The sequence below is a fragment of the Macrobrachium nipponense genome, chromosome 16 (genome assembly GCF_015104395.2).
Source record: "Macrobrachium nipponense isolate FS-2020 chromosome 16, ASM1510439v2, whole genome shotgun sequence".
NCBI lineage: Eukaryota > Metazoa > Arthropoda > Malacostraca > Decapoda > Palaemonidae > Macrobrachium > Macrobrachium nipponense.
The window spans coordinates 52,507,559-52,523,174 of record NC_087209.1 but is presented as its reverse complement, the minus strand read 5'-3'; the positions used below and the strand labels follow the sequence as shown (position 1 = coordinate 52,523,174).

At 34.4% G+C, this 15,616-nt stretch overlaps 1 protein-coding gene across 1 annotated transcript in view; it reads right to left on the bottom strand.

Annotated features, from left to right (window-relative positions):
• Positions 1 to 15,616, bottom strand: part of LOC135195688 (peroxidasin-like) — a 470,655-nt gene that overhangs the window by 89,052 nt on the left and 365,987 nt on the right. Inside the window, 2 exon segments of the mRNA XM_064222083.1 lie at positions 3,510 to 3,581; positions 13,695 to 13,766. Coding sequence (XP_064078153.1) covers positions 3,510 to 3,581; positions 13,695 to 13,766 — 144 coding nt within the window.

Sequence of the window (15,616 nt, the reverse complement as noted above, 5' to 3'; positions counted from 1 at the left end):
AGGGAGAGACGAGAGAGAGAGAGAGAGAGAGAGAGAGAGAGAGAGAATCTCTATAATAAGGTAACGTAAATAACATTTAAACAATGGACAACACACCCATTTGCCACAATGCTTCTTTCACACTTGACCTACAAGAAAACCTTCTCAATACTTGAATTCTAAATCCAGTCTACATCGGAAATATCATTATTATTATGCATTTATAGCCTCTAAAATAATCTTTGCATATCACTTACAATAACTCTTCATCATATTATAGTTGCCATCAACCTGAAAAAAACCATTCCACAGTACATAATACATATATATGAACCATATCCCGGGTACCTCTTAATTTTATATATCAATCAAGTTCTAGACATGGTGAAAAATTCAGTTATTTCATACTCATCATGCATAGCTTAAGCTTGGAAATATTCGATTATTCCTCACATTGTGCATACTCTTCCAATTCACACTTTCAGTGATATACTGTGCAGCATCCATATCCCATATATTCGTATATCCAGTTATTTCTTATACATCTACATCTTCAGTAAACATTTTTATTTTCACATTGTATACTTTCAACTATGTGTGCACCCCTTAGATTTTTAATATTGATTTAATTCCTACACCAGGGGTGGCCAGACTTTTGGACTCCGAGACCTACTCTAAAGACTGAAACTCTTACCATCTATATAATCACATGTTATTACGTGGGAGCAAAAATCATTTCAAATAGCGCATAGTTCGATAAACATGAGCACAATTGCCTGTTTGGCCACCTCTGTCCTACACTGTGTGCATGCATCTTATATTTTAAACATTCAGTTGTTTCTTATAAATTGCATTTACCCTTAGATTATACATAATTAATCACATGTTATTATTCTTGCATACCCCCTTAGGATTTACACATTCTACTATGTATACCCCACATCTGCATATCAGATTTAGATTTCAAACACTCGATTGTTTCCCCTCCTACATCATGATACCTCACAGATTTTACACATTTCAGTTACTTCCCATATATCAACATACCCCACCAAGTTTTTACACATCCAATCATTACCTACAAATTTCATATACCCTTTAAGAGATTTTAAACGTTATTTCCCAAACATCTTGAATACTGCCTTAGATTTTAAAGACTCATTTGCTTCCCATTCATTGTACGTGCCTCATAGATTTTACATATTCAGCTATTTCCTGCATATCAAATTATTTCTTATAGATTGTTCGGACCTCTTAGATTTCAAACACACCTACTTCTTAAGCATCTAGCGTAGCCCTTATAATTCAATTATTTCCTACAGTCTTACACAGTGGGCGCAATGTGCACTCCATTCAGATTTTAAACATTCAGTTAATTTCTAAACGTCGTGAATACTCGATAGGTTACGAATTTCATTTAGTTTCTACATTGTGCGTATCCCTTCAATGCTCAATATTCTCTTTTACATCTTAGATCTTACACTTTCAGTGACTTCAAAATATCATGCATACACCTTAAATTTTCAATTCTCAATTATTACCTACACATCACATATATGCCAAAACTTTTACAGATGCAAATATCTCCTACAAAGATTTTAAACATTTAATTGTTTTATACAAATCGTGCATACCCCTTAGATTTTACACATTCTTTATTTTCCTGAGAGTTTACAAATCCAATGACTTCCTACCCTTAACTGGCAGCAAATCTTAAACTTGGAGAACCGTATCAAAGCGTAAGCTTGTATGCGTGTGCGTATTTGCAGTGATGACTATTATGGACATTAGTGTACTGCTTTAAAAGCACTTAGTGCCAGTTTTCATCCAAACGTCATAGGCCTCCCTAATCACAAAAGGACTGGTTGGTAATGTAAAATGTGAGAAAGTGCTAGAAGTTTACACAGAACCAACAGTAATGTTGAGAGAGAGAGAGAGAGAGAGAGAGAGAGAGAGATCAACTGTTGCAAGGAAGAAGTTAAATTACACGATAGTATGACACACAGACAGGACAGATTAAAGCTATAAAGGGAACATTTTAATGACATTTTCTTTTTTTGAGCTTAGTTGCGTATCTTGCAACAATAAAGCATTACAACTATCTCCATCCAGAATTAAGCTATGCCAGCAGCATCTTACAAAAACTAAAACTAGCAGTTTTTTTCTATTAGAGATCCAAAGAAAATGCTAGGAAACATATGTGATTTCATGCTTTAATTTGGATCTTTTTAAAGGACATTTCATGTTTCGATCATGCTCAAGTAAAATAATGAAATATACCAATATTATTTTGGAAGTCTGCGTGAAACTGGAATGACGAATTTCAGGCATTAGCGATTCCATGGAGATATTCATTCAAAAATTAAATTGTATCTGAAACAAGTTTTTCTTTTGTTTCCAGTTACTTTATTGAATGAATCAGAATATTTTACTCATTGTCAACTGACCAAGGATGGATTTCAGAGAAGAGCTAGAGGAATTCCCATTTCAATTGACAGCCGTTTATTCAGTTAGAAAACACAGGAGAAGGCAGAACTTTTCAGATTATATGTGAACAGTTAGAAGGACTGACAGATCAGCTTCTTTAATTAACAATCGATTGCGCAAAATCCACAGTCAAGGATCAGCTGCTTACGGAAGTGCGATCTCGGTAGTTGATGGCGACTACACCACGGAATTGAATTCAATCAAACAATGTCACAAAAATTATTGGGCACTTATGATTACTAAGAATACTCTTTCGAACTGATACATATGAGAAAATGAAAGCCACCACCTAAAATCATTCATTTTTAAAATCATTCTTTTTATTACAAGATTTTAACCTTGTTGCAAAGAAACCCACACTTTCACAAATAGTGAATACATTTATCATTCTTTGCACTACCATACGTACGCTGTGATGTGATGATTGTATCGAAAGTGCTTAACTTTTCTCCTTAAACTACCTACTTTGCAGTGCCCAACCAGTCCAATATGATCATTTCCACACTCAAAAACTCCCGTCCCTCTTTCCTCAAACTATAGTCCTTAATATCCAGTCGAAATGACTGTCACACACTGGGAATCGACAAGATAATATTTAACTAGACACAAATACATGACTTCCCATATCTAGATTGAGCTTCAGTAGCTCCCATCGGTATGCTACTTTAGTTCCCTTAAAAACTCTAAAAAGAGGGAATTTCATGACAAAAATTAAAATCATAAAACCGTCAAGTTTAAAGCTCCCAGATGACTGTGGCGGCAACGAACGGAACTGGAGAGGTAATACGAGTATAACTGAATGAAATCGTTATACACAATTAAGGGGAAAAAAATTTACCCCGTCGTGGTTGATAAGATGAGATCAATTTCAGAATGGAAAAAGTGAAGGACGGGGAGAGAGAGAGAGAGAGAGAGAGAGAGAGAGAGAGAGAGAGAGAGAGAGAGAGAGAGAGAGAGAGAGAGAGAGAGAGAGAGAGAGAGAGGCATGCGTAAACCAAATTTAAAACTTGCTATCAATACAAAAAATGTAAATTTACACTTACAAATAACGCAGCTCACTGAGTCCATTGAAGGATCCATTCTGTAACCTCACGATGTGATTATTGTTTAGCAACCTGTCAACGAAAAATATAAATGAAGTCAGATTAACCACGAATTGCTGTAAAAAAAATGACAAGCATTGTATAAGAATAAAATGGAGAGTACTGCACTAAATGAGCATAAATGAGAGTACTTCTAAACACATTCATATGTGTAATTGCAGTGTCCGCGTTGATGCTGACACATCCACCAATGTCATTAAATGAACTTATATATTAATCTGTACAAGGAAATGTCATATCATTATACACACACATATGAGAACGAATATATATATATATATGTGTGTGTGTGTGTGTGTGTGTGTGTATGTGTGTGTGTATGTGTGTGTGTGTGTGATTTTGCATGTCTCATAAATTGCATATTAGTGAAAGCTGTGGTACTCGGATCTGATAATTTCCCTGGGTATAAAAACGGCACTGAGTGAGTGAGGTATATCACATAGGGTAAACGAAGTCGTTCCTTAACCTAAGGTATTTGAAGTTTGTTCTTTATGAGGTGTGTTCTAAATGAAGTTTGTTCTAAAGTTGCCCAGTCAGAAATTGAGGGTATACTGCAATGGACACCCAAGAAGTTAGCGGGAAACTTGATTTGGGTGGCCACCAATATTCACTGTGCAACCACTCGGACTGCAAGTACCTGGACAGGGCTTTACTTTCAGATCTGCGATGTTTTAATTATTTATGTTCTAACTATGAATGCCTCAGCAACACAGATTTTAGACCCCTTTCGGGTACTTTGACAAGCACAAAAAAACAGAGCTAGAAAGCTGAGCAGTAACACTTGACCTGCTATTGCAATCTAGAGCAACAGAAATCATTTGATAACAGGAGGGAAAAATATCCTACATTATTGTTTTTAAGAATAGTTTGCATATTTTGTATAATACTCAGTATAATTCGAAAGCATTTCAAGGCTGATGGTATTCAGATCGCTCTGAGTAAGTGACATCTGTCGAAAATCTCCTAAAGAAATATTTAATGTTAAAAATAAAAGTGAAATTAGGTTCTGCAAACTTATACGATGTTCTGCATCATCTTGCATGGAAATTGTTTAAAAAATAGATGGTTCCAATAAAAACAAAAACTACGACGACAACGGAGAATATCAAAGAATCTTCACATGACGTATGGCAGACATTATCCACAGAAATTCTTTATATTCCAGTTACTGTATTAACTGAAGATCACTCAAAGATTATCAGAAGTGCGTCTCTCAAGATAGAGGGACTCTTGCATCATTCCGAATGCTGCACCTAGATACTGTTGAAATTTGGCTACACATGATATTTTCTTACAGTTTTGAAATATATGACAGATTTCACTCTTATGAAGCATATTATGGCCCTATTGTATGTATTAATCGTGTTTTCGCATTGAAATAATAAATAAATATGGAGCATGTTAGTTGCCAATTATTGAATTTTGAACGAAATCCTATGCTGTCATGTAGCATCAGTTTCTATGACTCAGTCATCTTAGGCATATGAGAGTCTAGCATGAGTTTTTCATTCATCCAATGATATTTTAACATTTCTCTAAGGATTCATATAGATTTAAAAGTACTTTTTTTTTTTTAACCAAGCAAGAGCCATTTTAATGATAAAACATTTGATCAAGGTGAGGAGGTGGTTCAGGATGTCAAGGAAAAAAGACGGTGACGTGTACGGAGCATAAAATGTAGCCTTACGAGATGTCAAATCTGTTTTATTCTTTTCAAATCTTCGTGAAAGGTAAAAGTTGGCCACTCATGCATTCCGATCGAGAAACCCCAACGACCAGAACAGTGGCTAACATGTCCCCATACTATATTATGGTAATCATCCCTGGTGGCCATTCAGACGAAGCTGCTCTCACTTCATACAACACTGACGATATCTTTCCAACAAGCTTTTTTCCCCTCATCTCTAATTTATATGGAGGTAATGTAGCTTAACGTAGCTTCCCTTCATTATTGCTGAATTGCCAGATTAGAGGACTTTTATATTATAGAATTTTTCGTCTTGTTTAGCAAATATGTATTAATTACAGAGGAGTAAAAGGAAGAGCCCCTTCCCCTATCGGAAAAGAGAACTGATCGAAAACCAATGAGAACTTTACAGATGATCGAGAGCCCCTACAAGCATCATAGTATTAAACTAGGCCTAAAACAAGTGAAAAATAAAAAATAATAAAAAGTCCCAATGTTTCATAGGCGCAATCGAGTTTTCTGTACAATGTACAATCAAGGCCACCAAAAATAGATCTAGCTTTCGGTAGACTCGGTATAATGCTGTATGAGCCGCAACCCATGAAACTTTAACCCTGGCTCGGTGGTGGCCTGTCCTTTATCGTTGCCAGACGGACGATCAAGGGTAACTTTAACCTTAAATGAAATAAAAACTAATGAGGGTAGAGGGCTGCAATTTGGTGTGTTTGATGATTTGGACGGTGGATGATCACCACTCCAATTTGCACCCCTCTATACTCAGTAGTTTTTAAGATCTGAGGGCAGACATAAAAAGTGAGGACAGAAAACTAAAAACAACAATATACACATGGCAGTCATTTTACGTCGCGATGTTAACATGTAGGACGTTTAAGAAGATTTTAGGAGTCTCTGAGTTGCTCAACAATAAGGGATCGTGTTATAAGGTCGTAACTCAAAATTATGTTAGTAGGCAAGTAGTATATCATCTTGACAATTACTTGAAGCAGCCAGCACCAGAGTATGCTGCTGATGGTGTTTTAAGGGCGCCTAGAGCTACCATACTTAATGTTTCGCTGGGTACTATTCTGGTACCAGTAATATATGTTTGCAACGAGACCCCCAACAGACAAAAGTGGAGTTCTCAAAATAATTTGAAAATATAATGAAAATATTGATGAACTAATTCATTCATTTATTGACTGTATCATCCTACTTAATTGTACGAAATATTTAACAGTACTTGATCTTCCATCCTCTCATTTTCTTTCTCAGAACTTAATAACCGTCTCATCTAATGCATAATTTACAGACATAATATTTACCCAAAATACCTCTCATCCTCTGCGTTACTTTTATTTAAAAATTGCCCAAGATTGTGATTGCCGTCATTTTGCAGATGGTTCATATATATATATATATATATATATATATATATATATATATATATATATATATATATATATATACACACACACACACACACATATATATATATATATATATATATATATATATATAATTTTTGGCCATGTTCCATATAGCATTTTTTTCCAAAATGGAACTTTGGCCACTGACTTAAGTGTCCTTCCCTCTTTGACTAAAGTAAAACTTGCCATTATATTTGCAGTTTAGGACAACGTTATTCACATATCTAACAGGACAGTAAAGCTTTTTCAGGACATGTATGTATTAATTTGTTTGTCCATCATTATTCACTTGGTATTTTAATATTCAATCTACTGTCAGTCTTTTTTCTTGACTGTTTCCTCTTTCCGCACATATATATATGTAAACATATTCTTTGGCGGGTTATATGGACAATTAATCATCCTTCTAACTTGGTCCACAATAATGTGTGAACATGACCATAATAATTATCATAACGGAGTAAAAGACGACCGCTTATCTCTGTCGGTTAGCCTTGTGTAGGAATTCCGTCTCCTGAAGGCTACAAGAAAATGTAGGGAAACGAAATGTTAAATGCACATAAAAAAAACATACGCAAGTGTGTGGAATGAATTTTAGCGCAAATTCAAAGGCGCTCCTCTTCAAAGATGAGAGAAAACCCCAACCGTGGGAAACTTGCCTGAGAGAGCACTCGATTCAGCCTCAAGACGACAATTTCTGCATAATTTTGTCTCCCGTTAAGGAAGAAGTCCTAGAGGCCCACTATTTCTCAAGAGCAAAATCATCAAGGGACGACCCAAGAGATGCTCTTCACCAGATGATATAAACATTCTTTAGATTCAAGAGCCTTTCAACTTCCTTTTGAAACGACCATGACACTTGAAAGACTAATGAAAATCTGTCACTGCGTCTTCATATTCGCTTTTTCTGAACTTCCCTTCCTATCCGCCGGGCTGCGGTAGAAGTTATTCTTAGCAACGATACAAATACGATCCTTCATAACGAATGGATTGACTCGCAAAATTTGATATTTCAGCCTTTTATCCTCGAGTCAACTTCGTGTCGTGGATAAAAGGCGAACGTAATTTGAGCTATGTTTGCGGTACAAAAATCTTATAAATCATTTTAGCTGATCTTCCTCCACTCCAGAAGAGCCATTATGAATATGTGTCTATAACACATGGGTTGCGGAAGAGCAAGAGCCCGTGCCAGCCAGCCTCGGTAGTAGCACAGTTGTTGATCCTCAAGCTGTGGTATTTATGATAAGTGCTTAAAAGATGATAAATTACACCTTTGGCAATACAGACATTAGTTTACCGGGTGATTATGAGAATATGAGAATGAAGAATAACAATAAATAACATGGAAATACACACTCACTTCTACAGTATCACTTAAAAATGGAAAACAGAGGAATAAACAACACATGTAGAACCTGCAAAAAATAAATAAATCAATCAATCAAATAATGAGCAGCACCAATGCCGGCCTACATGCCTGTTAACTGCTCGGGTACGAGAACCTGTGCCCGCGCTCATTCACTCACGTTCTTGTACGCACACAAACACACACAAACACACACGCGCACATATATATATATATATTATATATATATATCTATATATAATATATATACATATATATTATATATATATATATATACTAGATATATATATATATATTATAATATATATATATATATAATCGTCTAGAGCTCGAGGAAGGAATTAAATTCACTATTAAAACAAAACTTACAATCTTTGATACATAACCGTATGACTAATGAGGTTTGCTACAGTAAAAGGCATATCATTACTTTCTAAGTCTTCCTTCAAAAATTCAAGTAAATCATCTACAGGCACTTTTGAATAATGTGAATTTTTTGTACAAAAGTTTGGCATGGCTATGGGTAATCCCATATCACCTGTCCTTAACGATATTTACATGGAATATTTTGAGACAAACCCCTTACCAAGAATTTTGCCCCAGAAAGTTATATAGTTTAGAAATGTGGATGATATTTTCTGTATTTGGCTAGTTCACGAAAATCTCCAGGAATTTCTGATTAAGGTCAATAATTTAGTTCCTTTTATAAATTTTACTGTAAAGGAAGAAAGAAGTTGTAATCTGAATTTTCTTGAAGTAACAGTCCCTAAAAAATGGTAAAATTTTCACTTTTTCAGTCTTTCGAAAATCAACTAACATTGCCTCTTTTTTCATTATTATTCCAATTGCCATCAAAATGTTAAATTCTCTGATTTTTCTGGGATGTTCTTAAGAGCTCTGCGTGTTTGTAACCCACAGTTTATTGACGCAGAGATTAAAACTGTTTATGACATTACCTTGAAACTTAAATACGCAAGGACTTTTGTAGTTGTAGCATGGAAAAGAACTATTAAAAATTTGTTTTTCACTAATGACCAACTTGAATTTAGTAAACGTAACATTCTCAAATTTCCGTAAGGTGAAAAGGTTTTGGAAATTCCTAAAATTTTAAAGCTTTTAAACATAAATGTTGTTTTTAGTAATACTAATGTCAAGCGTTCAGTAATTAAAAATTATCCTAAAAATGTTTCCGGCTTCATATATGAAATTCCTTGTAAAAAGTGAGATAAAATATATTACGGACAAGCTGGAAAACCACTTTCGCAAACAATCAAACATCACCAATATTCAGTGAGCAATGGTTAAATATCGAATGCATTATTCGTACATATGAGAGATTTAGCTCATCCTATTAACTGGAGTCAGGCAAGATCCTTAATGGAAACGTTCTAAATTTAAGTCTTGGTTTGTTTGAACTCGATGTCTTCATAACTGAAAAAGTTGTCGATAAATATAAGCAACAAAATTAATATATTCAGTTGTATAAATGTTTCTGGACTTTGTATGGCTAAGCTTCTTTTTCTCTTATGGTTAAGTCTGTTTTAGTTTGTGACCGTGTGATATCCGATTATCCTGAATTATGTCTTTAATTTCTGCCCTTTTGACAATTAACCATCTGGTATTCTTGATCTATTTGTTTACCTTGTAACTTTTTTTCAACTGTATCTCATTTGTGCTTCGATAATGTCTTATTAAAGGACGAAAGCACTCGGCTATAAATTTCTGCCTATTAGTTTTCCTGTGGTATTCGCTTTTATATATATACGTATATATGTGGGTGTGTGTGTGTGTGTCTGTTCAAACTGGATGAACTACTTTTATACATATGCATTAAGCTACAAATGTCCTTTAATGTCCAATTTGCTCTACCTCCGAATTTAATATATTTCCATATACGTTAACCAAAGCAAAATTTTTTAGTGGATAATAATTTCGTCCTCTCGTGAATTCGAACCAGTGCACAGAGGAGAAATGAGGACTTCAGTGGTGTTACTGACACAGCCAACAAGTGTGGTATAAGTTGATACCGAATCCGACCTTACAAATTACTGTCGAACACACGTATTTGTGATTAAAATCGATATCCACCCACCACTGAACAAAGTTGTATGTTTGCTGCAAGCAGCCATATTATGTATATGAAGCACATCACCGTGATTCATATACATGCAATAAGCTACAAATGTCCTTTAATATCCAATTTGCTCTACGTCAGAATCACTATATTCGAACCAGCAAACAGAGGAGAATCAGGAAACAGTGAGTCACCAACTCTGCCAACAAGTGAAGTATAAGTTGATACTAATTCCAACCTACAAATCACTGTCGCAATTATTATCAATTAAAAAATTCCCCTTCGGTTAACATATATGAAAATAATTAATTCCCAGGTAGAGCGAATTGGATATTAAAAGAGAATTGTAGCTTGATGCATGTACATGAATCATGGTGAAATTATAAAAATTCATAATATGGCTACTTGCGGCAAACGCACGACTTTGTTAGCATGGCAGAGGCGGGTGGATGTCGAATCTAATTACAAATACCAGTGTTCGACAGTGATTTGTAAGGTCGGAATCGGTATCAATTTATACCTCACTTGTTGGCCGAGTCGGTAATTTCACTGAAGTCTTGATTTCTCCTCTGTGCACTGGGTTGAATCCACGAGAGGACGAAATAATTATCAAATCAAAAATTCCCCCTCAGTTAACATATATATATATATATATGAAAATATATTAATTCCGAGGTAGAGCGAATTGGATATTAAAGGACATTTGGCTTAATGCATGTATATGAATCACAGTGATGTGATAAACATTCATATATATATATATATATATATATATATATATATATATATATATATTAGCAGACACTAATATATATATATATTAGTGTCTGCTCGTATTCCTTTTCTGGGAATGAATCAATCACAGAACCGTCGCCGAATTTGGACCTGCAATCCATATAGCTAAATAGCTGTGATCATCAGATGCCCGTAGCAAACCAAGATATTTGCTCCTGTAGGACATTTGGTGGCCATACTAATGAAAAAAAGTCGACCTAAAAATCACATTCCTACCTAGGATATTAGTAATGTATGAAACATTCACTATGCAATGTAACCACAACAAGAATCATTTGGTAACCTCTATTTATTCGTTGTTATTGTGTTATATGCTACATAAAATTGCATTCAAGTGAAATATAAAATGCCTGTAATGTTTAGTTTTCTTTTCTCTTTTAAGAAAGGTTACTACCAATCAATAAAATCAATGATTCAAAGGCAATGGAAAAGAAAGGCATACGAATTCTCTATATGCTCCTTGTTCGTTCCCCCTTGCACTAACCCAACAGTTGCTTCTCCCCTAAGCTTCGTACTGAGAGCTAAAAGTTCAAGATACATTACTCGGCTGATTAACCCGCTGGCCATGCTTCTTTTAGCCTTAGATACGTACGCAGGGTAAAATTAAAAATAATTGTTTTGAAAAGCAGAGAGACAGACATAAAGCAAACAAATAAGTTGAGGAATAGTAACCCTGATGGGATTCGTGGCAGGCACGAGAAATTCAACAGTTGCAATAATGACTCAAAAATATTGTAATAAATTGTTGCAGCGCATTACATCAATCACAAAAGTATGAAGACGTCAAACTGCAAAGCTACAAAGAAGATCATCCTTCTGAACATAAAGAAGGAAGCAAAAAATAAAACCAACCGTACAGTCTCGAGTCTTATAGTCTATTCATATTTTTACAGAATCCCATTATTTTTATGTCAAAATTCATATTCTCTCTCTTATATTCATACAAACACACACACACACACATACACTTAGGATCGATAATTTGCTCAGCAAGGATATTCAAGTTATTCAGCTATTTCTTAATTTCAAGCTCAAACTTCCTTCAAACAATTAAGAACGACCATAAGACTTCAGAGACTGACAGAATTATTTGACCAAATATTTCATTTATATATGTATTGAAATATGGATTAATTTTCTTAATCAACAAGAGGAATTCTTCCTCGCTACAGCCATGATGTTTTTCATTTTGCTCGTGTCTTTTCTTTCTTTCTCAGTGACATTCGTCTTTTCTGTTTCTTTATAAATAAGCGTTACTCCATACCAGAGGTTGCAAAATACCTATTTTGGTACAGAACAGTTTCAACTGGTGATGCATTAGGAGGTGTGCTTGTGTCCAGCTTATTTATGTCAAGGATAAATCCTTCTTATTCTATCCCGATCATAGTTCCAGTAAACAACCTAAAAATAATTGTGTATATGATCCACTAGAAAAATAAGCTCCAGGTTTACTTATTTGTTTTCGTGGCCTTTTTGTGTTTATGCTCTCGGGTTAATTTCTAAGTGAGTAATATAAAATGCCTAACACTAATGAATTTTTTTTATACATTATTGGATTTAGTTTAAATCTAAATTGTTCATTCCGTAAACAACTCTATTCTTTGACAAATATCATAACTGCGATAAACATCCCAGTTCCCATGAAAGCAGTAAAGGTCCATATGTGATAAGAAACATCCGTAGACACATCCTAGCAACTCTTTTACTCACGTCGACTGCTAGTGGCTCGTCTGCGGCCTTCCGTTTAAACACGTGTTCAATATATTTTTTAGAGGTTGACCACTTTCCAATAAAAGTGTCCCGTGTGCAGGCAGCCTAAGATATGGAAAGACAGCAATCCAGTGTTGTGTTACATTTTCGTATTCAGACTAGGTTACATAACCACAGATTTGATAATTACTATGCCTAAGGTTGTGGGAAAATATGATGAATAAAAGACTGGTTTTTAGACACAGGAAAATATGAAGTATAAATATAGACTGGCTTTTAGGTACACGTGTAGGTAGAGCAATTAGTTCTGAAAACCTTTTGGTAATGCAAAATGGACTTAAAAGCTACGAGTTCTCTCTCCTCTTTCATAAGCCAACATCAACTGATCCTACAAAGTGTATCTCATCCTCTGGAGACTAGTCTGCATCACTCACTCAAAACGATGTGCAAATATTTACAAGCAAATATGAATAGTTTAGTGATGAGTTTCAGGTCTTCATTCGAAACTCTACACTCGGTCAAACTTGTTTAATTAGCTAATTTAAATGTTCTTCCCATAAATAATTCAACGACGAACCAATAAATTTCTGCTTCAGTCAGTCATTCTTATTTACTATGACTCATCCTTCCTGTATTCCAGAGATACAAGAGCGATCTTGACCTCAGTTACATTAATGAACCCAAGGTTTTCTGAAATCAACAGAATAGTGGAGAAAAACACAATTAAAACTTCATAACCCTAAAAAACAAGATATAATCATTGAAATGGCAATCAGAAATATGCTGATGTTAGCCCAAAACATACTAACCCTACGCTGCCAAATACTACTACTTTTGCCAGTTACTTTTACTAATTAATAATGAAACGTAAAGTCGAGCGCTGGGAATATTTATGAAGAAGATAACAATAACAGTTAGAGCAAAATACATAGTGTAAAATTAGAGTTGTATCAAAGAATCTGATAACATTATCAAGCAATCTTTGAATGACTTTTGAAACAATAAATTATCTGACAGTCACAAAAGGAAGTAGTACAATACAAGACTCATTAACAAAAATACTTACAGAGTATGAAGATGGCTTAAATCCTGGAAGGTATTGGGAGGAATGCTTTTGATCTTGTTGAACCGAAGATCTCTGAAAATAACAAAAAGACTACATTAAACCCGGTGATTTTTTGCGAACATTCTAAAACACAAACTTTTAATTACACATCAACTTCTACATAATGTATAAGAAAATTACAAAATTAATAATATTTCAGATTCCATCAAAAGAAAAATGTATTAACGGTGAGAATAAAGGGGTCGAAAGAAAAACGAATCGACCACAATTACATCACCAATTAGTATTATAACCAAAAGTAAAATCTATATGAATAAAAATGTCAATGTTCTTTTGTTCAAAATCTTAAATCTCCAAAAGTTCTTCACCAATTGCTTTGAAATGTTGACACATTTCATTCGAATACGCGCTTGTTTTTATAAAGTGGTTTCATACTACCTACCCCCACCTCCGAAGGGATGGGGGTGAGAAGGAATTCCCTGAAATGGATCTGGTTCTGCCCGTGAAACGGGGCTGATTATGCCCGTAGACTTACCTAATTTACAAATCTATCCTAGATGCTATAATTATTCTACATAAAATTCAGAGTGCATTCACATTTCTCCTTAGTGTTTACACAATGCTATGTTAAGTGAATCGTACAACTTCATTCCTGAAAGGCACAATGGAATAAGAGGTCAAAATGACTAACTTAAGCTATTTAAAAACAATCACTGTTTATGATTTGCCACAAAAGTTTAACAAATAAAGAAGTAGTATCGAGACATTGATTGTATTGAGCCCGGCAAAACCACAATAAACTGACTCTCCAGTGATTTGGAGTTATATGCTATTCATCCTAGCTATTCTCCCTTAAAAATATCAAGAAACACGAAAAAGATTTGAGATTTTTACTGAGAACTATTGTAGAAATATATTTCTTTGATCAATCTACACGAAGTTAATTTCCATCTTTGAATGACCATTGTGGTGCCAATTTAATAATGTATATTGGAATTTACCGCAAAAAGTTCACGAAAGCCAAATAAAAATAAAGGGTTAAGAGGAACCTTTGAAATTGAAAACAGAAATACCTATACTTTAGCGCAAAAAAAATGTTTAAAATCAAGAAATAGCGATATATAATTTCTGTGAATCATGCATAACCATAATAAAGAACCTCTCGGATTATATTATTATTATTATTATTATTATTATTATTATTATTATTATTATTATTATTATTATTATTATTATTATTATTATTATTATTATTATTATTATTATTATTATTATTATTATTATTACTATTATTATTATTATTATTATTACTCAGAAGAAGAAACCTATTCATATGGAACAAGCCCACAGGGGCCATTGACTTGAAATTCTATCTTCCAAAGAATATGGAGTTCATTAGGAAGAAATAAAGAGGTATAGAAAAGTAAATAAATAAGAAATCCCACTTATTAAAAAAAAAAAAAAGAAAATAAATTAATAAACAGATAAAATGTATTAAAATGCAAGGAGAATGGAATTAGGATAATAATGCATTCATCTTCGCTTGAACTTCTGAAGTTCCAGTTGCACGAGATCCTCTGGGAGGCTGATCCAGCCCAAAACTATGAGGAACAAACTACCTCTGGAACTGAGAAGTTCGAAAGCGAGGCACATTGACTGCATATTAGTGCTGCTGTGCAGTTCATCTGATTGCTCTCGGCAAATGAAGGGGTTCAGGGATCAAGCGTGAATGTGAAAAATCTCTGTCTCAAGGAAAAACATCTGATTTGCGAATGTTTGCAAACATACAGCTTGATGGTCTTGGTGATAGTATCCCGACTCTACTGGTTAGATGCTCTCCCGGGGGTAGTAGTCTGTTAGGTGTGAAACATTGTTCTTTGGGTGATAGGAGGTTTTCCTTGGAAGTACATTCTTTGTGAAAA